This window comes from Epithele typhae (genome assembly GCF_022376455.1).
Source record: "Epithele typhae strain CBS 203.58 chromosome Unknown BXZ73scaffold_1, whole genome shotgun sequence".
In the NCBI taxonomy this organism is placed as follows: Eukaryota; Fungi; Basidiomycota; class Agaricomycetes; order Polyporales; family Epitheliaceae; genus Epithele; species Epithele typhae.
In genome coordinates this window covers 1,227,792-1,251,480 of record NW_025954192.1, presented here as the reverse complement: position 1 = coordinate 1,251,480, position 23,689 = coordinate 1,227,792, and the positions used below count along the sequence as shown (strand labels likewise).

Below are 23,689 nucleotides of genomic sequence, written 5' to 3'. Positions count from 1 at the left end.
TGTAGCCGGCGCGTTTTATGCGCGGAGAAGAGTCCTTCACCATCCGCGACCAGCGAGCTTCCCGCCCTTCAAGTTATCGTCACTATAGAGATGTCAGCAAATCTGAAGGATGATCTTTCAGCGTACTTACATGGTCAATCCAACCATGGCAGGGCCAAGGTCCTCGGAAATCTACAGAGATGTCGTAAGCGTCACCGTTACTTTCTGTTCATCGGTCTTCCTACCTCCGCCAAGACCTTGGGGTTGTTGAAGTGCGTGACCTGCAGACACAGTGGTATCAAATATTGATTGACGACGCAAAACTTCAGACACGCACGGCCTGCACGATAGCCCGAGCACGCTTCGCGGGATCCCCAGACTGCACGATAGCTGATTTAGTATGTCGAAGCAATATGGCGCAGGTAGCAAGATCCCATACATGGAAGATGCCGGAGCCGACGAAAACTGTATGAGAAGGTTCAGAAAAGGCCCAAGAGCATATTTGGGGCGAACTCACCACCGTCGCAACCAAGTTGCATCATGAGCGCAGCGTCAGCTGGTACGAGGGGCATTCAACAGTCAGAACAGTCATGCGGATCACGGACAGACGCACACACCCGGGGTCGCAATACCACCGGCCGCGAAATTGACCACAGGCAGCCTCTTCAGACGTGCAGTCTCCTTGACCAAGTGGTAGGGTGCCTGGATTTCTTTCGCGAGGGTATAGAGCTCCTCCTCGGTCATGACGCTCGCCTTGCGGATTTCGCTCATGACGGCACGTTGGTGCCGCACGGCTTCTACGACGTTGCCAGTGCCCGCTTCACCCTTTGTGCGAATGAAAGCGGCACCCTCAGAGATGCGACGGAGCGCTTCACCGAGGTTCCGGCAACCACAAACGAAAGGGACCTTGAACGCGTGCTTGTTGATGTGGTGCTCCTCATCAGCAGGTGTGAGAACCTCTGACTCGTCGATATAGTCGATACCAATAGCTTGAAGGATCTACCGCGTGAGCAATACATCGATGATAAGTTACGTGACTGGCATGTGAGCATTTAGGGCGGACGAACCTGTGCCTCGACGAAATGTCCTATCCGCACTTTCGCCATGACGGGGATCGTGACGGCATCGACGATTTTTTTGATCATGCTCGGGTCACTCTGAGGATAGGTATGAGGGCCATGTTCTTGCTCACGACACACGACTTACCATCCGCGCAACGCCTCCTGAGGCACGAATGTCGGCAGGAACACGTTCCAAAGCCATGACGGCGCAGGCACCAGCTTCTTCGGCTATGCGAGCCTGCTCGGCGTTCACAACATCCATGACTAGTGTGTACCCGTGGCGTTGCCACGATATGTGCGGGCCTTCGGCCCTTGAGACGCTTCAATCAAATCAAGTGTTCATTTGTATACTCACTACAATAAGTTAATCAAGAGGGCTCAGCCAGATTGAAGTCTATTTGAGCCTGCCCTAAAGTCAGGCAAATAAAATATAATACAGTATCAGTGATACATAAATAAAAGAAGTGAAACTGGAACAGAGTTGTAGACATAGTGATTATAATACATGACTTGCATAGCAATGGAAAGACAGTACAGCACAACACAGTAGCATTGTTACTCTGGTGGAATAACCTCTCGATAGACAATATTGACTGTTGTCATGTCCTCTTTGCCATCTTCAAGCAACACTTTGATTCGTGAAGGTGAAGTGCAGCGAGAAAGAGCGACATAGAGTTGTCCATGGGTGAACACTCCGGTACGCAAATCTAAGCCAACATGTGTCACTGATTGCCCCTGAGCTTTGTTGATTGTCATTGCAAATGCCAATCGCACAGGGAATTGGCGGCGGCGTAGCTTCAAAGGGAGATCTTCCGTGTTAGGCTCAAGAGTAAGCCTCGGAATACATACTTCCCTTCCAGCATGCTCACCACCAAGGATTCTACATAAGAGGACTCGTGGCTGAATCACTATTAACACCAATCGTGTGCCATTGCAAAGCCCATTTCGTGGATCAATATTTCTGAGCAACATTAATGGACAGCCTGGTTTCAATGCAAGATGAGCGAGAGGGAGTCCTGGGACATTTATAGACTGTAAGAACTCAGTTGTATATTGTGCACTCTCATCGTTCTCTACACTGTCTGCAGAGTGTAGAATGCATTGTTCACCTGGGAACTGTCCTAGAATGATGTGGTTTAGGTCATCCACTGAATCATTCTTTGCCGACAATATGGTGCGGTCCAAGAAGTATTGATCAGGCTTGTTAGGGGCATTGACATTAGGATATGTGGAAGAAATAAGGCATTCAACAGTTTGCTGAGGTAAACGCATAGACTCAGGAAGTGTTACGATACTATCAGCAGTGGCATTGGCCCCTTGTCCAACTTGTAGCAGCCATTGTGCAAATTGAGTGCTTTCGGGCGACTGCTCTAAGCGCATGTTTTGAGACAAATGCATCACTTGAACGTGCTCCCATAAATATGATCGGCATAGTGTAGCTCCCACAATCTGAGGTCTTCCCCCTCGTGGAACGACAGGCAGAGTTTGACGAAAGTCGCCTCCAAACAGAACAGTAATCCCTCCAAATGGGCACTGATTGTGAAGCGCACGTTGAAGGGACCGGCTCACAGCTTCAACAGCAAATCGATGCTGCATAGGAACTTCATCCCAAATAATGAGCTTGGTATGACGAAGCATTTCTTGATAGCCATCCTGAAACAATCTATTACAGACAGAGTCATCAAAGCAAGGAATAGGAATGCCAAAACGTGAGTGTGCTGTACGTCCTCCCTCCAAAAGTAAAGCTGCAATACCTGAGGAGGCCACAGTTAGTACAACCGTATTTAAAGCACGCACTGCTGCTGCAATTGTGTTACACAGAAATGTTTTACCACAGCCGCCAGCACTGTGAACAAATATGATCTTTCCCTGATTATTTGTCACAGAGCTCATTACAGTATTGAACACTGTTGTTTGTGCGGCATTGAAGCGCTCACAGTTTGTGGTAACACGTTCTTGTAAAACATTGTGATCATAGTTCAACTCCTCTGCTACTAAGCTATTATTCTGAATGCCAAACCGAGCATCTGGAACAGGCTCAGGTAGCTTGAACAGGTCATATCTCTTTCCACGTTGAATCAGTAATTCTTTGAGCAGAAATAGTCCATAATTGAAGACTTGCTCTGGTGAAGGCTCTGAGAAACCTAGAGTAGTAAGCCTGTGACCCAAATCATCACAAAGGTGTGCCTTAAACCTCTCCCAAAGAGATAAGGGATCAGATGGATGATTCTCAGCCAGAATAACAGTGAACAGCTGGCGCATTGCAGCTCCAGTTCGCATATGTGAGGCTTCCTCTAAGCAATCTTCCCATTCACCATCTGCTTCAAGAAGACCACGTGCCAGGCAAGCAGCCTGAAATGATTCAAAAGATTGACCGTTCACAGTTCTTAGATCTAAATAGCTTGTTGCACCTCGTACAACTGTTAGGAGTAAGCGAAGATAGAACCGATCTCCAGCAGATGGGTGCACTGAGTGTAGCCGTCCAATAGCAAACCCTTCTTTCCTTTTCGTCCATCTATGTGTGTTTTTATTCCACACATAAGCCTCAGGGAAATCTTGATAGAGATAAGTATGAGCTGTAGGGTCGTTCTGATTGGTTGCAAACCACTCTGTAAGCATAGTTCGCTCCACATTTGCACGGTTCAAAACTTGTCCAGCAGTGTCCACTTCAGGGTTGAAATATAACATGTGCTCATTCTCAATATGCACAGGAAGTCTGTACACATGAGGCAGTTCTGCATGCATCGGCCATTCCTGCAAATGCCACATTGCTTCTGGTGGACCAATATATCGAGCATCTAGAAACCGTTTAATCTCGTCCTTTTCATTGCTGACCTCCACTGTGGCACGGTCTGGGCCTTTGTACACGTACTTATGAATGTACTTGATGGATTGAATTGAAGTACATATTTCCACATTGATGTGGCAGTCAAACTCTGCAGAGAGCTCAGGATTGTACGGTACAACATGCTGATTAGTGAACACTTCGCCTGTATGTGAAGTATAGGTACGACCATTGTTTGGCCGGGCATACACTGGATAGCCATTCTCTCCAAACACTGTCTCCTCACAGAAGTCGCGAGGAAACCGTTTAGAGCATGATCCATTGTCTGCCTTGCACCTGTCCCCACAACTATGAAGCATGCACGTAGTAATGGTATGATATAGCATAGGATGAGTTTGAGGATCTGGAATCTGTGCTGATACAATAGAATCCACCATACTTGCATCTCTGATCTTGTCTTGGTTTTGAAGAAAGATCAAGAGATGCATATGTGGTAGGCCTCTTTTTTGGAACTCGATCGTGTAAACATGTGCAACTGCACTTCCAAAAAAAGCCGTCTTTGATCTTCTTGAGTAATGCCTGTTTTTTCAAGTGAAAAACTCTTGCTACAATGTCCGGACGATCTGCAGGTGATTGCATACGTGTTCTATCACCGCCAGCTAATTCCAGCAAAGCTGCTTCAACCTCTGGCCACCGTGGATTTGCCGTCATGGTAAGAAATATATCTGGCTTTCGGAACCGTCTACAAATAGCCATTGAATCCATAAATAGTTGATGCATATGACGGGGACTTCCAAGGTGAGTAGAGGGAAGAATAACAGGATGCCCTTGCTGGCCCATATCAACAGTATCAGCATGATTGTCAGCTTCTACCATTGCATCACGCACACTGCGGTAAAGGTCAGCACGGATCTCTTTTTGATGGTGGCGATACCAATTAAGTGCACTGGCTTCAACTGAGGCCCATGCATCCACCATATATTGCTGGAATAAGCGACCACCACGAAATAGATAATCAACTTCAGTACCGTTGATATATCTAGGGTACAGAACATAGGCATAGTAGCACCTTTGGCTGATTATTTCTGCACGTGCTTTTTGTCCTGGCTCAAGACGTATTGGAATGCGAGTATGCCATCCAGATGGTGCTGTAGGAAACAATAGCACATAATGCAAGGACGTGTACATTGCATGGCAATTAGACACTCGCTCCAAAGGACCATCTTTCAAGCGCAGAATGATTTCTCGATGTTTATCGATCACCTCGCCAGCTCCAGATCCAGGGATAATTGCTGCAACTTCATCTGCAGTAGGTAGATTATACCTACGTAGATCTGTAGTTGCTTGCAACACAATGCGAGCACGCACATCAACCTGTTGCTCTGGGGGCTTCTCTTGAAGTATCGTATATGCACGTTTATATAATAGCACCAAAGGATTGCACAGGTCCAGCATTCCCCCAATGTCCCGTAGCACTGAATGATTTAATCTGCTCTGATTATTTTGATGGCGAACCGTAGCAGCATCAAAATCAGGATCAAAAATGTACAGTTGAGCATAGCGCTGGGGATTGTTTTCAGAGGGAAGCAGTGAGCCCATTTTATGATGAAGCTCTCCACTCATTCGGAAGGAATAAGGACCTGGAGTTTCTAACACTGCAGTATCAAGATTTACTGAGACAGATGTGAATGCAAATGCAGCGTTATATGAGCGAATGTTTCGAAGGAATTCACCTGAGCGTGGATCAGAACCGTTCATTAGACTTTTGAGTGGTTCGGGGGGAAGTACAGGTAAAGGGAGTATAATCTGCCCATTGAGACAGCAAGTGCTGAATCGAGGATCACGTAGTGATGACTTAGTCAAACGTTCATCTATAAAGTGCAGTGCCATGCATTTTGAGCACACAATATTCATTTGGCCTAATGAGTGGCGAGCAAGTGGCTCAACATATGTACGACGGCCAGGAGGTAATGTGCGTTGCTGCTGATTTATAGTCTGCTGTACAGCATTTCGTTGTGCATTACGCTCCCGTCGGCTACGAACAGAAAGATTATTATATACACGATTTGTACCATCCTGGCGAGCATTTTGCCTCTGGATCTCTCTATGCTCATGTTCATAAGCCGATTGCTGCCGTTGTATATCTTGGCGATTATTTAATTGCTCTTGTGCATCCGCCTCACGTTGCCGTTGAGTCAGGAGTTGATGCTGACTATACTGCCACTCATTCATATCAAGTTGCCTTTGAGACACTTGTTGAAACTCTCTTTGTCGCTGCTGATTTGATTCCTGCCTCCGTCGAGACTGTCGTTCAAATTGTCTGTTTGCACGCTCTTCAGCCTCTTGTTGCCGCCGTGCAGCAACAGCTTCAGCAACTGTAGATCCACGGTTTCTTCCACGATTGGCACGACGATTTTGTTGTCGTTGCACAAAATTAGCCTCAAGTCCACCTACATAGTTCCCCTGCTGTGCATTTGGATTAGGATTCCAATCTAAACTGCCAGGGAACCGAGAGCCAGAAGGCTGGTTCATTTGTGGCCTATTGTGTTCCCCACCAAACATGTTCAATGGCTGAATATTACTTCCACCAAGATATTGTTCACCAAATTGTCCATATGCACCGTATGGCCCTGCAAGCCCCCCATTGCCAGCATCAAAAGTGGGACCAAGATTAGATCCCTCAGGAATATCCAAATTTTGGTTAGGCTGCCCAAAATTAGGCTGCCGAGGAATCTGATAAGATTCCTGTCTCCGTTCTCGCCGCACTGATGGGGAAGTCATTTGACGACCCTCTCTTTCCCTCTCTCTCTCCTCCTCTCGATCACGTTCAGGTGTTGTCCTAAGGCAGAGGTTAATTTGACAGTCAAACAATCAATTATGCGGGCACTTACGGATTGTTTGTGTAGGAAGGATCCATTGTCTTTTGTAAGGATGTATTGTGGGTAATGGAGTTGGGACTATTATCATTCAATTAGCAGTGCACTTCAGCCTCATCACTACTGAGCACACACTTATACCGTAGTATAATGAGGGAGGGTGTGCACAGGGTTGAATAGTAGGCTGGTAGAGCTCAACACCTCTGGAGGGTGTGGGGGAGCTTGAAAGTGGCAATATTAGGCCTTATTAGATGGTTTTATGGCTCTATCAACTCACTTTGATGGGGTGTAGAGCGTGTTGTTATGTGGCTGTGCTATGAGGCGCTAATGCAGAGCTGAAAGCTACCATTAGAGTGTCATTCACACCATTATCAGAGCTTGTAAACTCACTTTGATGGGGTGTAAAGCGCGTCGTTATGTGGCTGTGCTATGAAGCGCTAAAGCCGGCAATAGTATGAGCTGAAAGCCACCATTAGAGTGCCATTCACACCACTATCCAACCTTTGAAACTCACTTTGATGGAGTGTAGAGCGGATTGTTGTGTGGCTGTGCTATGAGGCGCTAAGGCGCGATAGTATGAGCTGAAAGGAACTGTAGATAAGCCATCAATGCGGGATAGAAGCAAAAGGTAACTTACTTGAGAGCGAGATAAGCAGAGGGGAGATAAGCACTTGATATGTGGAGTAGGTGGTGTGCTTAGTGGAGGCTGTAAGGACCCTGTGAGCATGCTTATCAGGGATTTGAAATGGGGGATAAGCTCACCTGATAGATGCTTGCCCCTCCACATAGTAGGTGAGACAGGACGGGAGGCGCCTATCGGACCCTGGATGCGTGAGGCGTGAAAAGTACTGTCCACAATATCGCGTTCGGATAGGCGCCCATCGCGCAAAATCATTTGTTTTAGGAGCATGAACCATGCAAGAAGTACACGATTTTGAAGACATGTGCTAATTGTACTTATACAGCTTGCTGCCAAAACTCTAAGGAAACGGGCAAGAGGGCGGGGCAGGGCGAGACATCCACGGAATAGGCGCTGGCGCGCGGACTGGGGACGTTTGGACTTGGAACGGGGCAGCCCCTCGCAGGCCCGGCCAGATGCGGGACCGGCCTCGCAGGCTCGGCCAGATGCGGGCGGCCTCGCAGGCTCGGCCGAAACAGGGGGCAGGCCTCGCAAGCTCGGCCTACCGGCGCACATGGCAGCCACATGGCAAAAGCTCGGTTAGCTTCGCTTATTTCGCCAACTTCGCTAACTTCGCGTATCGCTGCAAGCGACGTACGCGGCTTACTAACACCACCGCTCCCTTCTTTATAGATGACGCCACCCTACGACATTTTCAGCACCGGCAAGTTTAATATGCCCGCGCCTGACTCACCTTCAGCATCTGCGCGAGCCCCGACTTGACCTGCACGACAGCACGAACATCGGACCAGGTACCTTCAGGACGAAGTATAGACATCCTGGAAGAAGGGGCTTACTCCAAAGGTACCAAGACTTCCACTTGCGCCGTCTTTGTCCTTTGAACGTGTGGGGGCAACCACAGGGGTGCCGATGGCGTTGCCGACGCCATGGGGGATGGGCGGGGTGGAAACGGGTGTCTGGCCTTGGATTGGGGTGGTCATTGCGCGTGTGGATCTGGAGGCAAGTGCGGGGAAGCGGGGGAGTGGCGTGAAAGCTGGAGAGCCGCTGTGGCTTTGTACGAGGCTTGCTCGATGACTCCCACCATCGGACGTCCGCTCCTCCGCCTGGCGTCCACTGTGGCCTGATATCTTCACTTCCATCCTTCGGCGCATTGCAACGTTGCGATTTCCCCCTGGCTGCGTTGGCTGTCGTATCTCTTCGCAGGCAAATGTATGCGCTGCTCATGCGTTGCCGTCATATTCGTCAAATTGGTTCCCTCGTCGACGGTTGGATCCTCTCAGGCTGTCTCTTGCCGACACTATTGCATGGTCGAGAGGATTTCGCGTGCATTTTGGCAGATGATGCAGCGAGAGCGTCGTGCCATCCTCGCAGTGGCATCACAGCCTATGGCCTCAGTTCGGGCGGTACCGTCATCAAGCTTCTCAGCCCTCTTCGAGCACATGAGGTTCTGCAGACTGGCAGGGATCCACGGTATGTGTCCCCTGCGTCGTATGTTTTAAAGCCTGCTCACATGTTCCAGCGCCCGTGCTTCTACAGGTACGGAACGGCTGCATGTACTGTTCAGGCGGCGTACAAAGCTTCTTCGGTCTGGTGTGCTGCCCGGGCTCCGGTGAGCGCGTGGTACTCCAGGATTCGAGAACATGGACTAAGTCGCCCGAGTTGCCGTCGTCCGCGAAGGACCGCCTGGCCGCCGTTGTCCCCCTGACTATCTACCGAAGAGCGTCCGTGCATGTGCTGCCGGGGGCTCGTGACGATCTCCGTCGAGCGGTACAAAAGGCTCACTCAGGTGAGGGAGATGGAAGGTCCCCGGGCTGCGATGCTCGCGATGTCCTTCTCCTTCCTCCTCGTCCTAGCCGCCTGCGCGGTGAGCGCTGTCTACGGCCAGTCGCCCATCGTCTCTGGAGCGCATTGGACCGACACCAGCGGCAACGCTATTCAAGCCCACGGTGCTGGGATCATGAAGGCATGCACTCAGTTGTGGTGGCCACCGTATTTGAATCACATCGACCTTATCAGGTTGGGAACACCTTTTATTGGCTCGGCGAAGACAAATCGCACAACAGCGCGCTCTTTAAAGCAGTCTCGTGCTACAGTGTATGTGTGATAGGGGTTGCGTCGTCCATCGAACTTATCTCCGGGCAGTCCACAGACCTTACCACATGGACCCGGCGGAACGATGCCTTGACACCAATCAACAACACGATGATCTCGACCAGCAATGTCGTGGAGAGGCCGAAAGGTGAGACTTCATCAGCGTGTATGTGACGTATGTATCGTAAAGCTTTCTTTCAGTCATCTTCAACTCTAAGGTGAATAATCTTCCCGGGCTCCCAAGGGTGCTATTGACTTTCCGATTCAATGCAGAACAGCGAATATGTCATGTGGTTCCATTCCGATAGTTCCAAGTCAGTCCGAGTCGGAAGCAAGGCTATCTCTATGCCCTCTGACGCGATCTCCCCGTCACAGCTATGGAGCTGCGATGGCGGGCGTCGCGACAGCCAAGTCGCCGTGTGGCCCGTACACTTACAAAGCTAGTTGGAAGCCACTTGGTGCCGACTCCCGGGACGAAGGACTGTTTCAAGATGGTACGAAAATAGTTTCCCTATTTGTCTATAGTGCTCCTTCTCACCATAAGACCAAAGATGATGGTATGTGACATGAACTCTCCGGCCACATCGGGTTACCCATACGGCCATGCTTTGGCGTAGGGTCCGCCTACTTCCTATATGCGTCCGATGGCAATCAGAACTTTAAGATTGCTCGTCTGGATGACAATTACTACAACATCTCAGCCATCGCGAGTCAACTCAATGGTGGGTGCGATCATGCGCCGATGACACTTTTCGGCGGCTGACAGACAAACTTCCTTAGGGTCTACTTTGGAGGCGCCCGGTATCGTAAAACGGAACGGGGTATGTTCCGCTGTTCCATACGCATGACATGACCAAACTTCAATGCACGCAGATGTACTGGCTATTCGCGTCACACACTTCTGGTTGGGACCCGAACCCCAACAAAGCATTCCAGGCCACCGTGAGCTGATGGGCGCTCCATCTCTGCGGTTACACCTTCCTCATATCCTTACATAGTCGTTGTCCGGCCCGTGGTCCTCGCAAGCGGATATCGCCCCTCAGGGTGTGCGCACCTACTACTCGCAGAATGCGTATGATCTCCCCCTCGGCTCCAACGCTATCTACATGGGTGATCGCTGGGAGTCAAACCTCCTTGGTTCAAGCACGTATATTTGGTACCCGCTCGACTTCTCCAGCGGCTCTCCGCAGCTAGTTCACGCCGATGTCTGGACCGTGAACCTATCCGCTGGTATGTTCGCTCTGCATTCCAAAACTGTACTCTTCAGCTGACAGTACGTTTCCGTTGTACGTATCGCGCCACAGGAACATGGTCTGCGGCCTCTGGCACCTCGTACGAAGCCGAGCGCGGGACCTTGAGCGGATCATCCCAGCTCTTATCGGACAGCTCATTTTCCGGCGGCACAGCCGTGGGATGGCTTGGTGCAGCAGACGTCTCAGTGGTCGATATCCGTCTGTACTGACACACTCATATATCAGGCAACGGCGGAAGTGTCTCCATCACCGTTCAAGGCAAGGGCGCCGATCAATGGGTGGCGCTCTACTTCGCCAACGGCGATTCCTCGTGGAGAAACACGACTGTCAGGTCTGTTCTCAGCGCTGCTAAGATTATATTGAAGGCACCCTTCATTGATTCATGACACCTCAGCGTCAACGGGGGTGCGGCCGTTGTAGTCGACCAACCTGCAACCGGGGGAGGACACGTGATCATCAGTGTCCCGGTGAAGCTTCACCTCAACTCGGGCTCAAACACAATCACTTTCAGCGCAAACCAGACGAGTGAGTCCCACCATCTGTTTTGCGGCTCTCGAACGTTGCACAGAACGTTTCACTCACGCTGCTCGTATTTACAGACTACGCTGCGGATCTTGACAAGATCATCGTCTATTGATCCCGGGAGCGCGTGCCGCGGTGGCAGTCCGTGACACAGACAAGCTCGAGTGCGACGGCGAATGCGCGGCCCGAGACATTCCCTCTCCACGCCTGTCGATACAGAAACGAATGCAATGTGCTTGCCTATCGCACGAGCGCGCGGTTCCAGCCACCGAACATGAGCGTGCGTCGTGACGATCGCGCATGCTACGACACTCCATGTGAGAAGGTCAATGCGCTTCTCGCTTCTGATCTTCGCAGGCGCACCACGCTCGACCTCCCGCCGCGCTCGTCTCCCTGCCTTTCCGCGCGCGGGGCTCGCACGGGTCCGGTGGCGAGGCATGTCCCGACGCTGCCCGTTAGGCGGGACTGTATGGTGCGCAGCCCGCCGCGCATCTGGTTGGCATGATAAGCGGGGTGAATTTGCCCGCTCTGAAAAGCCAATCTGCATGGCCCCATGAGGCTGTCCCAAATCTATCCTCTGCCTTTCCGCCAGCCTCCGAACGGACGCACGCGATGGACGACGAAACCACGACCACCGTGTGTCACGCCTCAGATCCTAGACGACGCGTGAAGCTTTTTCCACCCACGCAGCGTGCGAGCGACAGAAGACCTGCAGTTGGATATCGCGGATGCCGTTGCGCGCGACGTCCAGTCCGACGACCGCGGTTGCACGTCCGCGCGCCCGCGATCTTGCGTTCAGGTATGTATATTTGGCAGCCCGCGACCGCCGAGCCGCGTCCGCCGTCACAGGTCGTTCCAACCCGCGACGAGAACGCGATGACGATCAAACGAGCGCCATCACCGTAAGTGTGTGCAAATGCGATTGTCCAATGTCTGGTGGGTCCCTTGAGTTGCTCCGTTCCTGCCTCTGCGGCGGCGTGATCAGGGGTCGCCGAAGTTCGCGATGCTAGTCGTACTGGTATATATGTGGCTGCAGAAACCATGTCCACCTCGACCTGTGCGCGTCCACCTCTCCTGACGCCGAATGCGCGAGGAGAAGCTTGGCTGCGGGCTCGTCCTGCGGCCGCGGTCGCGTGACACAACGACCAACGCCGCACGCGAAGCAAATGGGCGCAGCACGCCAACTGAAATGCAGCCGCACGGCGGCATGGACATCGCGCCACCGCGCGCCCGCTCGGGGCCGTGGGCGCAGCGCGCTGACGCGAGCGACGTTCGCCAAGCCCGCGTTCGAGTTTTGCAAGCTGCAGCCGTCAGCTCAACGTCGCGCCAGCGCAGGAGGTGTCACGCCGCGCGGAATTATACCTGGGGTGCGGCCGACCCAGATCGCCCACAAGCAGACGCCCCGTGCGCGTGCGCGATCTGAACATTATGGTATTCCAGCTGCAAGTTGACGCGAGATATCGCTGCGTCCGCGGTCCCAACCCCACGTCGGTCGCGCCGCCCGCGAGAGGGCTCACGCCCGCCGTCTCGCCCGAGGTGCGAGGCTCCGGCTTGGTCTCCGTTTTTCCGGTCCACGATGTAAACTCTGGACTAGCCGATCCCGAGTCCGCCGCGACCGGGGGGCGCGCGTGTGTGTCTTGGGCCAGGCAGGCGGAGGGACCTCCTGAACGCTTCTCGGGTCTGCTGCCCGCCTCGCCACCCATCACGATCGCCCGCGGCGGTCTCGAGGTCGCGGCGGGACAGGTCTTGGCCCGGGTTTGGTCCGGAGATTCGGGCGCGCGCGTGTCACGCTCGAGGTCGGTCGAACCCGCCGCCAGTGGATGACCGTGCTTCGCGGTGACTGCGGGTCGGTGGGGCTTGGAACGCGCGCAGCGGGACGTTCGGTGGTAAGTAGGGATGGACCCCCGGGATCTGACTTGGCCGTACAAGAGAGAACGTATTAGCGTGACACGAACGACGGCGTACCTCGACGGCACACTGCTCTCCACCGAGTGGCGGACGGATGATGCGCATCATAATAGAGCTGTTTGGAAATGCACTATAGTGCACGAACCTGACGCCACTTCGGTGTCTCCACCACTCCACGGCATGTCGGCCCGCTGGCCAAACACCCGCCAACAGTCGCATGGAGCAAGGACTCCAACGCGCCAACTCACGATTACTACGGTGCACTATCGTAACTTTCCAAACAGCTCTAATAGGCGTGATCTCGTTCGAACCCTCTGGGACGTCCTCGCAGAGCGCGGACGGCAGTGCTCTGCTACGCGGCGCGTGTCGCACGCGATACGCGCGGTCTCCGGCGTCGGCCTTGGGGGCTCTGGCCGTGCACGCCGCACGACCATGTCATGGCAATTCTCGACCCCGGCCGATGTGCAATTCGCCGACGGCGTCAAGTGCTCGGCGCCACACCGAGCTTGCACACCGCTGACGGTCGCGACTCGGTGCGAGACCGTACTAAGATCCAAGGAACACGAACCACGTCAGCAGCGATCCCAGAGCTCCGCGCGTGCGTGGGTGTGCGGCCGTGAATGACGCATCTTCGCTGGAGCCCCGGCCGGGATACACGGGCTCGCTCCTCGATGGCAGTGGGCCCTGTGCCATCCGAGGGGGGCGATAGCGCGATCATCGTCTGACGTGACGCCCTCGTGCACGATCCGAGGCTGCAGCGAAGCTTGGGGCCCCTGCACCACCACCTGCAAACGAGAAGGAGGGTGAGATCAGAGGGAGAAGCGCACCGCGACAAGACCGCCCCACTGCGCCTTGTCTCCGCCCGCGCCCACTGCATCACGCCCGAAGCGACACAACACAAAAGCGGGGTGCGGTACGCGGCTCCTTGGATCATGAGCCGTGGTGCGTCTCCATTTCGCCACAACCCAGAGAGCTTCGCTGCCGCCCCGCGACCCAGAAGGCCACCCTCGAGGCGCGGGGCGTGACGGGCGCTCCTCAGACATACGTCCCTTCCGCTTCCGGTCTGGTCACGGAACGCCAATGATCCATGGCCACAGAACGCCGCAGGCCTCGGGGCGAGAGGCATTGGCCACCTGGCCTCAACCTGCCACCTGGGCCGGATACAGCTTGGGGTGTGAGCACGTACGTGTGATACGCTCGTCCGCCCTGGGACGATGACTGTGGGATCGGGGCGGGAGGACAGGCACGCGGGGCCTGTGTGCCTGTGCCGCTGTGCGCACAGAAAGCTTGTGTGGGCTTGTGCTCCTGCCACGACGCGTGACGCTGCGGGCGATAGCAGGTGTGCGCCCGTCCAGGAATGCGTCACGCGTCTGGCGTGCGCGCATGGGACGTCGCGCCCCGCGGGGTGTGCGGCGCAGAGGAAGAAATACTGCTTGAGTGGCAGCGGGATCCACATGCGCTGTGCCGCAGCCTGCAGCGCGGATACGCGGATGCGCTGCGCGTACCGGTCCGTCCGCGCGAAGGCGAATGCCGACCGTGGGACGCGGCATACAGCAAGGATGCTGATCGCCGTCTCGAAGAAATGGCTTTCCAAGGAGCCAGCCCGCACGACGGAGTCACAAGGGTCGGGCTGGGATCTGAGGGTTGTGTCAGTTGGCGTCACCGAGACTAGCGCGGTCGTCGTCCGGAACTGTTTACGTTTGAATGAAAGCGTGGAGTTTCAGCGGCGGCGGTTCTCTGCAGGGCGGATAAGGGTCGCGCCTTGCGACGCGTTGCAGGTGTCCCGCTCTCCGTCGCACGACACGGACAGGGGGAGCGTACGGACAACGAGCGATGGGGGTGACGGCTTGCATTAAGGACCACAGGGCCGAACCGTACAGCGCACGACCGGGGGAGAGGCCTTGGGAGATCAGGAGTGCACCTGGGCGAGACCGGGTGCGGTCCGAAACTAACCATTAGTATGTAAAGTACGCGAAGTAGAAGGGGGCGTCGGCACGGCGTGGGCGGACACGCGGGCTCGACGCGTCCACCGGAACGGGCCACGCTCCCATCCCACCATGCATCCCGGGCTCGAGGCTTGCCGTGTGGACGCCATTACGCGCGGACATCTGCGCATCCGAGTCTAAAGGGCCGCGAGCGGAGGAAGACGCAGTGCCAAAAAAACCAGGCGCTTTCTTCAGAAACCGCGCTCGACGAGCCAGCGGGTCACCTCCCGCTTCCAGCGACCGCCCTTGACGATGACCTGGTGGTTGCCGTGCAGGTGGACCTTGAGCTTATGTGCCTCTTCTGACTCTGCCGGGAATAGGGATTCCGCGATGTCGTCGGCGAGCGCCTGAGGATTTCGAATGAGGGGACATGTGGTCGGATGCGTGGTCGGATACCCGTTGCGAACGCGGATGGAGGCCGAGAGCGAAGCATGCGCAGGGCGCGGGGCGCGGGGCGATCGGAGCGTGACATTTGGAGAGTGGAGAAGGAGGGCGATTGGGAATGCGGGATGCGAGAGTGGTGCGGAGCGAGTGCAGCAATTGGGAGGATCAGGCGGCACGCGCCACGGAGGCAATGACGCGGGCGAGAGGGGGTGCGGAGGAGATGGAGGACTGGGTCAATGCGGGGAGACGGAGACGGGAACCAAGGAAGGCGCACCGATCTGTTACCCTCGACGTGGCTGATGAGGACCAGGTAACGCGTCCCGCCGTTGCGGATGTCGGTGTACACGGGGACTGCGCCGTGGGTGTTTCGGCGGACAAAGTACGGGTTCTTCGGGGACGCGGTGGGGGCGGGGTCGGATACAGTGGCGGGGGCGAGTTGGGTGGAGTTGAAGCGAACTTGGCGGGCAAAGGTCTGGGCGCGGAGAGGGCGGGCAAGGGCGCGGAACATGGCTAGACAGGGCGCGGAGGACAAGGCAAATGTGGTGGCTGGGTGGAGGCCAGGGGCGGGCGCAGAAAGCGGATGATCAGCCTTGGAGAGATGGATATGGGGACAGCACTCACTGGCGGACGCGAAGCCCCTGAACGATGGGGCGAGCGGGAGGCGGTCAGAGAGGAGTCGCGGGGCGGGAAGCGAGGGGGCGACGTGGGACGCGAGAGGCAGCAACCGGGCGAGCGGGCAGCGCGGCGAGAGATGGGCGGGACAGGCGCGACGGCGGAAGATTGACGGAGGCAGGCGGCGGGAGGTGGGAGGAGGAGCGTGACAGGGCGGAGGCGGAGAGAGGCGTGACAGGGCAGAGGCGCGGGGGCGATCTCCATCTCGCCCACATCTCGTCCTATGTCTCTCGTTCCTTTCTCCCGGCTCGGCGCCCTCGCTCCTCAGCCTGTCCTAGCTACCGCCCCGTTTCAATTTATAACGCATCCGATGTCTCCTTATAGCCCCGCCCCCTCCCTCTCTCCTCAACCTCTTCCCTCCCGCCCACGATGAGCTCTGACCATCCCGCCCTCCTCCTCGACCTCCCCCCACAGCACCCGTACTTCCGCAGAGCCCTCCCGCCACAACCCCAGCCGGGCCCGATGTACCACCGGCCGATCCACTACGCCTACGACTGGCGGTCACACCCCCAGCCGGCCCTCTTCGCCGGAGCCCTCGCGCCCTCGAGCTGGACCAACGTCGGCCCCTCGTACCCACCCCAGTCGCTCTGGCACCCCGCTGGCCCGCCAGACTTTCTGCTGCCCTTCCACCACTACTCGGCCCGCGGCTGCGACGCCCCAGGTTGTGAGTCCGCCGCCGCCGTCCATTCCCGCTCTCTCTCATCTTTTCCCTCCGCCCTTACGTCAGACTCGTTCTCCCGATCCGACACCTCGTCTGCCGTCTCACGCGACTCTGACCTTTCTCCCTCGCCCGAGGTTGCGGAGGTTGTCTGCAATGCACCCCTCGTCGCCCCCATCCCGCTTCCATACCACTCCCCGACCTTCCTCCTCTACGACCTCCCCGACGATGACGAGGACCTCTCCCATCCGCCGTACACACACCGGCCCCACAAGCGCAAGCGCTCCCGGGAGGATGACGAAGATGGTTCTCTAAGCCCGCTTGCGCACCCTGTGCCCGCCAAGCGGCGGCACACCACCCACCCAGAGGGCGGACCACCGATTTGGGACGGAGCCTGGGCGAGCACCGCGCACTCGGCCGCTGCCCTGCCCGCGCTGCGCCATCCTGCTGCGGGCTTCTCGCGGCGTAATCGAGCACGGTAGACCGGGCTGAGCTCGGGACGCGCCCTCACGCTCCGCCTGTCAGGCCGTTCGGGGGCTGTCAGATGATGAAGGGTCTCGCACCCATTGCCGATTCGCATTCGTCGGACATACTCGCCCCTCGCCCTCCCGCGCCTTTCTCCCGCACCGACGCGCATTCGCATTCGCATCCCGGACCCCTCTCCCCACGCGCTCCGCTCCCACGCACACCACTTTGTACATTAGGCATACATCACTCTCCACTAGTTTCTCCCCCGGAATACGGAAGCCCGACCGAAGGCCCTAGAGCCCCTGCCCACGCGCGCCCGGAATGACTCTGGGAATGCGTAAGTAGCGTCATCTCTCTCCCCACTTCCGGTGCTCACTGACGCCTGCCGGCTTCCCTAGCCCCTCCCGCCGCCCGCTGTCCTCACCAGCCACTGAACTGCAATGATTCTCATTCCCGCCGCGCTCGCCGCCAGATCTCACACCGTGCTGACTGGAACGGCGTTATCACCGGGTGCCGCCTGCCGTCAGCCTCGGGACACAGCACGCGCCCTCCAAGCCCGCCAGGGCCGCACACATCAGATTTAACATCGCTGCCCCTCTCCCGAATACGATCCTCGATCAATACGGTCGTCTGTTCGACCGCCGCGCTACGTCGCGCATTCGCAACGCCCTCTCGTTTCCAGCATTCGCCCCCATCCTCGAGCCCGGACCCAGGGACGGGCTCCCCTCGCACGCACGCGCCGCCACCGTGGACAGGATTCCCATTATTCCCTCGCTCCACCGCCGAAGCGCAGGATGCGAGCCTCGCGGCGCGCAGCGGCGTCTCGGATTGGCACTCGTCCTACGCGCGCTGCGCGTCCGCACACCGCAAGGTGGAAGGCCGTCCCCGCGCACGGACACGCGGCCGCGGTGCTGTGCGGCCGCGACGCGTTGCGGGTGGGCGGCGGGGCCTCGCGAGAGGGAGCGGTGACGGCGTGACGGCGTTCGAGAAGACGGGAAGGGCGACGGGGGGGGAGGGGCGGCGGGGACGGATGGAGGCTTCCCGTTCGAGACACGTATCATATCTGCGCATATCACTCGCCGTGATCCATCCATGATTCGGACTCGAACGCCTTGCGCACCCCGCCTGCGTATGCGCCTGTCTTCCGCCGTGGTCTCGCCGCACCGACCTTGATGCCAGATGCGGTGCGGGCGCACGCGCGGGAGCGTGCCTCGGCCACACGTTTGAGCGACCGCGTGCGCTCTCAAGCACTACAGATTCGCGTCCGTCTGAAGCTTTGAAGTGTCGTCGTGACCGGCTCCAAGAACCCAAGAGCGAGCGCTTCTGTGGGAGCCTTCTTGTGGCGTTACCATACATACCGTGACGAACGCCGCCCACCCGTCGCCCTGCGACTCTCGTCCCCATTCCCGTTCCCGTTTCTATTTCGACACCCCCTCCCTGATGCCCTCCTCCCGCCACGCGCGGCGTGTGTGGATGTGCGGCCCAGACGTCGCGCCAAGCGACGCCTCCGGGCTCCGAGTCTCCAGAGCTGGCGGCGGGCGTGACAGCGATTAGGACGAGGTACGTGATGTACCTGCCCGGTCCCGTCGAGCTGCAGGCGCGCCTTGTCGAATATTAATGTCATGAGTGTCGGCGCACAAGTGTCATGCACCCGCTCCATGGATGGTGCCCTCGCGCGTTCGATCACCGGGACTAGGACCAGCCAAGAGCCCTCCTGGCAACCTGCGCGGTTCTCCCGGCGGCGGACGAGACAGGGGGCCCGGGCAGCGACGTACGCGACCCGCGACGCCGTCGACGCCACGCGTTCGCTCGAACAAATGAGCTGGTCAAGGATAATGCGCGCAAAGGGCCCGCCGCTGCCGCTGATGGCCCGGCGCACGCGTGATCGCGGAGCGCGGCAGCCTGCGGGACTACTTGCTACGAGCTCGGCACAGAGTGCACACGGCGGGAGCGCAAGTCGCGCCCGTCCGTCTTGTGCGATCGGCTTGGCTTTCGAACGAATGTCTTGCAGTTAACGTTGTCTGGTGCGCCTCGGCCTAGCCTAGTGCTCACGAGACTGAGCCGCGCGCACGCGATGGCGGCGGCGGCGGCGGCGACCGTTCTCAGGACCCCGAAAGCGCCTATAGAGGGACCGCCGACCATCCGGACACGATTTGACGATTTTTGGCTCTCGGACCGGTCGCCATCCGGACATCCGGAGGGCTTGTCCCGACTGCATGGCTGCCGAAGGTCCGGACATGACCTTGAAGGGGCCGAGAAGGGTCTGCCGAAGCCCGGACATCAGCCAAGTAAGACCTGAGGTAGGCGCCGATGCGGGAAGTGGGAGGAGGGTTTATTCAAAGCTATTACTCAGTTGAAACACTTATTGGAGCGAGTCAATAAAGCTTTAAAGCACCACTTAGTAATCATCACCGGCGTCGATCAGGATTCAACAGCCCACTTTTGCACACAGGTCGAGAATTCCCACTAAGTACAACAAATTTCTCTGTTAATTCCATGCCACCTTGCTCTGAGCAGCTGCGATGAGCTTTTCGCGAGGTTTGAAGACTTTTTGCGGCGAAAACACGGATTAGCGCTCGTAAAGCGCTCCTGGAGGACTGCCGAACGGTCCGGACGGGCAACCGCCCTGGTGCTGGAGGACCGCCGAAAGTCCGGACGTGGGACCTCAAATAGTCCGGACATGAAAGTCGCAAAAATGGGCGTTTGTCGGCGGTCCCTCTATAGGCGCTTTCGGGGGTCCTCCGTTCTCGTGCACGACGCGGGTGAACGAGCACGGGCCCGAGGTTCGATGGCGCCGCGTCGCATAGCCAGCGGACAGCATTACTCGTACGTATCGGGATTCGGGTGCTCGCTGCAGCCTTCGTGCCACCGCACTGATGAGGACTTGCGAGGCTCGTGGCGGCCAGACCCGGGCCGGAGACGAATGTGGGCGTCGGTTAATAAATGAATGATGTCATCGCGGGAACGTCCACTCCGTCGAGAGCCTCCGCGATCTCCATGGACCCTAGAAGCCACAGACCTACAAGTACGACCATCAATGCAGCTCGCCCCGCCAGTTGTCTGTCGTTCGCGCCGCGGTGTGTAATGCCGCCACACCGCCTGCCCACGTCTCCGGCGTCCGCCCAGGTATCCGTGAACGTCGGGCGGCGAGTGGTTCCCGCACTTGCAGCAGAAAACCCCACGCCGGACGCCAACCCGCGCGCGGTGCCCTGCGCTACGTACTTGTCGCGACCGTGCGTGACCGCATGGAACGAGGGGGGGCGAGACCGAGACCGCCGGCGACGGGCGATCGTATTGGTTACCAGCTCTGTCAGATGCGCAAGGAGGTCAGGCTCGGAGTGCCGAATGGGGCGGCGCACTCGGCGGGACTGTTGCGTGTTGCTGGGAATGGGCGTGCGGAACGGTCGCCATCTTGTGTCGCCGTTCGGGATTATGATGGTGGCGGTGGGAGGAGGACGGTAGCATCCGGACGGTGCGAGACGAGGATTGAATCTTGCCGTAATCATGCTGCGAACCCGTGCCACCCTGGTGGAGGAGCAAGTCTAGGATATCAGTCTAGGAATATACACAGTACGCAGTAACAATAGCGATAAATAGTACCGACTTCAGACACTGTTTCCGACGGGAGCTGCGCGAGGCCACGACGCCTAGTCACCGAGAATCGCCTCCACGACGTTCGCCACCCGCAGCTGCCTGAGGTCCGTGTACGTCTACGAGGGACTCGTATCAGCTTCGAAACACGCAGAAGCGACGGCGCCGGAAATGCCGTACCTGTCCGCATCCAACGAAAATGATGGGCTGACCGGTGACATATGTCATGGAGAGTGCCGCACCGACCTGGGCGCAAGCATCGCCGATCTCAGTCCAAACGAGCAGCGGCCAAACGGGCATAGGATTGACGCACCTTGTCGTCAACAGTGTCCCACTTCGTGACGAGCATGCCGTCGATGCCGCGCTCCTGACCGCCGGACGCAGCAGAGAAATCGCGGAGCGCTCGGTCGAACTTGGTCAGTTGGTCGACGGCTTCGTTCCCCACGAGAGCTTCGCCGACGAAGATGATCTTGTCGGGGTTGTTACTCGCAACGAGCTGCGGGGATAGAGTACAGATAAGCCCTCAACGGCGGGATATGGAGTGCGGGGGCCAATACCCACCTTCGCGAGAGCGCGCATGAGCGGCTAGCAACAAGGTGATCAGCCGCCATATCGACCTCGGCATCAACCAAAGACTCACCTCATTATCTTGCATGCGACCGGCTGTGTCAATGAGGACGACGTCGAACTCATTATCCCGGGCTGTGAATGAAAGATGAGGTTTGTGTGACAGCGCAGACGCAAGCTCCCGTACCATAAGCGATGGCTTCCTTCGCAATCCCGGCAGCGTCTTTCCCATACCCACGCTCGTACAGTTCTACTCGGCCCTTGCTGGTCGTGGCACCATCTACACCGAGCATCCCGAGGTTGCGCACGTGTACACGGAGCTGTTCTACAGCACCGCTCCTGTAGGCAAGGCGTTAACAGTCACACTGACATTGAGGGCAAGATGACTTACCTAAATGTGTCGCACGCGGCGATGAGGACGCGGAAGCCGTTCTGGATGAGCCAAAAGCAGACCTTCGACAGGTTGGTACTCTTGCCCACGCCGTTGACTCCAACAAAAGTGATGCTGTAGGGCAAGCGCTGCTGGGTAGTCGACAGAGCGGAGAGTTTGGTCCTGATGGAAAGGAGAAGATCTGTCGAGGTCTTCGGGGTGAGGATGCGTGTAATGGAATTGGCAAGAGCTTGTCGGACAGCAGACGTCGTAGCTGTGACTACAGCGTTAGCGAAGCGATAAAACATACGCAAACTCGAAACGTACTTTGGAACCCGCCCACTTTCTGGCCGACAAGACTTCGCCCTACATCCTCACAACCTTGTCCGAGATCTCCTTCGCAACGTTCTTCTTCATGAGATGTTGCTTCATAGCCTCTAGTACCGGCTTCAGGTCTTCTTCAGAGAGCACTTTGGAGCCCGTGAGGCGCGCGAAAATGGATCCGAGGGCGCCCAAAGAGCTTGAGGTTGGCTTGGGTTCTTCCCCCCCTTGCCTGAGCACCTCTGCGATGACATCATCCGGGCTTTTACCTCCAGTAACGAACTCCCAATCCTTGACTTCATAGAGGCCGTCCTGGGTACGCGTGCCGAGGGAGCCATTGTCGACGAGCGTTGAGAGATCCGGGGTGCCCGTACGGCCGTCCGACGCGGTGCTGTCGTAGCTGTAATCGAGGGACGCCATGTCGGCATCCGTCGGAGCCTCGTTGCCCCACTTGCGTTGCGTCTTGGCTTTCGACTTGCGCTTCGCGTTCGGCGTGGTCTCGGAGCTGATGGCGGGCGCGCCGTCAGCGGATGGAGATGCGAGAGAATGAGGTTATCACGTACTCAGAGCCGGGAACGCTGTCCCTCCCGCTGCCCGCATCGACACGACCCCGCCCCCGCCTGCTTGTCTGCCCTCCTCGTCCACGTAAACGGTTTTTCAGAGCGTGGACGTTACGCGCGATTTGCTCCTCATCCTGCACGTCTGCACGTGCATGAGTGGGTGCTATCGAATGATTTGTCGAATGAACGCGGTCTGAGGGAATCATGTGGGCTCACTCGTGTCCACGTCGGCGGCGGCATGGGGAGCCTCGGTATCGAAGCGTGTCGGGTAAGCTACGCGCGACCGCCTCTCCTGGACGGTACAATGAAGTTGGCATACTTGTACGGCATGCTTAGAGGGAGATCACGAACCCGGGCAGACTTGTTCTCGAGATCGTGAAGCAACTTGTCGAAGTACGCATCCCAACCCTCGAACGCTTTGGCGAAATTCCATGGGGTGGGAGCCTCGACCACGGCGGAGCTTGTGATGTGCAGGGAAGCGACAAGGAAGCCAAGAAGGGCTGGAAGAGCTTGATGAAGAGAGCCTTGAGTGCGACTAGAAGCTCGTCGACGTAAGTGAGTTGAAGAATGCGTTGGTACGCGACCTGGAGCACAGGGTGGGTGAGGAGGAGAGTGCGTGACGGGGGAGGTGACGGACGACGAAAATGAGCTCGAGGTCGTTGACGAATGTCCACTTGACCGCGTATCCATCCTTCTCGTATTTTCCGTCCGATGTCCGACCCTCGATGAGCGCCTCGCGGACGAGGGAGTTGACGGGGACGAGGAGGATGCTGCGGTAAGCGACGCCGCGGGGGTGAACGAGCGCGACCAGAGAACGACGCCGCCTGTGGAGGGGGTCAGCGGGAGCTCGGCGAAGTGGCTCGGGGACGTGCCTTTGTGTGAAATTGAACAGTGGTCGAGCATGGTGGGCGAGAAGACGAGGGCGGGAGGAGGAAGCTCGCGAGGGTGCCGCGAGAATCAATGGCCAGCAGGCGCGCGGGCCGCGCCTCGCGCCTTGG

The 23,689-nt window shown here is 57.0% G+C and overlaps 5 protein-coding genes across 5 annotated transcripts; 2 read left to right on the top strand and 3 right to left on the bottom strand.

The window, feature by feature from the left end:
- Positions 1-36: 36 nt before the first annotated feature.
- On the bottom strand, positions 37-1,302 carry BXZ73DRAFT_86385 (vitamin B6 biosynthesis protein; the record flags this gene model as incomplete). Its single annotated transcript, XM_048024184.1, has 9 exons — positions 37-82; positions 131-171; positions 225-260; positions 317-358; positions 419-444; positions 497-535; positions 597-978; positions 1,047-1,136; positions 1,186-1,302. The coding sequence occupies 9 exons, from the start codon at positions 1,300-1,302 to the stop codon at positions 37-39; spliced, it is 819 nt and encodes a 272-aa protein (XP_047883937.1).
- A 7,864-nt stretch (positions 1,303-9,166) lies between these two features.
- On the top strand, positions 9,167-11,322 carry BXZ73DRAFT_86384 (galactan 1,3-beta-galactosidase; the record flags this gene model as incomplete). The annotated part of the gene is made up of 15 exons (XM_048024183.1): positions 9,167-9,304; positions 9,358-9,435; positions 9,484-9,580; positions 9,634-9,650; positions 9,706-9,746; positions 9,808-9,926; positions 9,984-9,989; positions 10,050-10,154; positions 10,213-10,253; positions 10,306-10,374; positions 10,431-10,662; positions 10,737-10,853; positions 10,911-11,016; positions 11,080-11,210; positions 11,285-11,322. The coding sequence occupies 15 exons, from the start codon at positions 9,167-9,169 to the stop codon at positions 11,320-11,322; spliced, it is 1,335 nt and encodes a 444-aa protein (XP_047883936.1).
- A 3,969-nt stretch (positions 11,323-15,291) lies between these two features.
- On the bottom strand, positions 15,292-15,992 carry BXZ73DRAFT_95712 (mitochondrial large subunit ribosomal protein-domain-containing protein; the record flags this gene model as incomplete). The annotated part of the gene is made up of 2 exons (XM_048026866.1): positions 15,292-15,447; positions 15,759-15,992. 2 exons carry the CDS (start codon positions 15,990-15,992, stop codon positions 15,292-15,294), a joined length of 390 nt encoding a protein of 129 aa, XP_047883935.1.
- A 533-nt stretch (positions 15,993-16,525) lies between these two features.
- On the top strand, positions 16,526-17,296 carry BXZ73DRAFT_37628 (uncharacterized protein; the record flags this gene model as incomplete). Its single annotated transcript, XM_048018050.1, has 2 exons — positions 16,526-16,820; positions 16,884-17,296. The coding sequence occupies 2 exons, from the start codon at positions 16,526-16,528 to the stop codon at positions 17,294-17,296; spliced, it is 708 nt and encodes a 235-aa protein (XP_047883934.1).
- A 3,633-nt stretch (positions 17,297-20,929) lies between these two features.
- BXZ73DRAFT_86382 (signal recognition particle binding protein) lies at positions 20,930-23,594 on the bottom strand (the record flags this gene model as incomplete). The annotated part of the gene is made up of 15 exons (XM_048024182.1): positions 20,930-20,992; positions 21,054-21,119; positions 21,187-21,369; positions 21,435-21,458; positions 21,514-21,575; positions 21,628-21,779; positions 21,832-22,090; positions 22,146-22,156; positions 22,181-22,636; positions 22,695-22,884; positions 23,039-23,151; positions 23,175-23,275; positions 23,329-23,424; positions 23,508-23,515; positions 23,564-23,594. 15 exons carry the CDS (start codon positions 23,592-23,594, stop codon positions 20,930-20,932), a joined length of 1,815 nt encoding a protein of 604 aa, XP_047883933.1.
- Between the last annotated feature and the right edge of the window lie 95 nt (positions 23,595-23,689).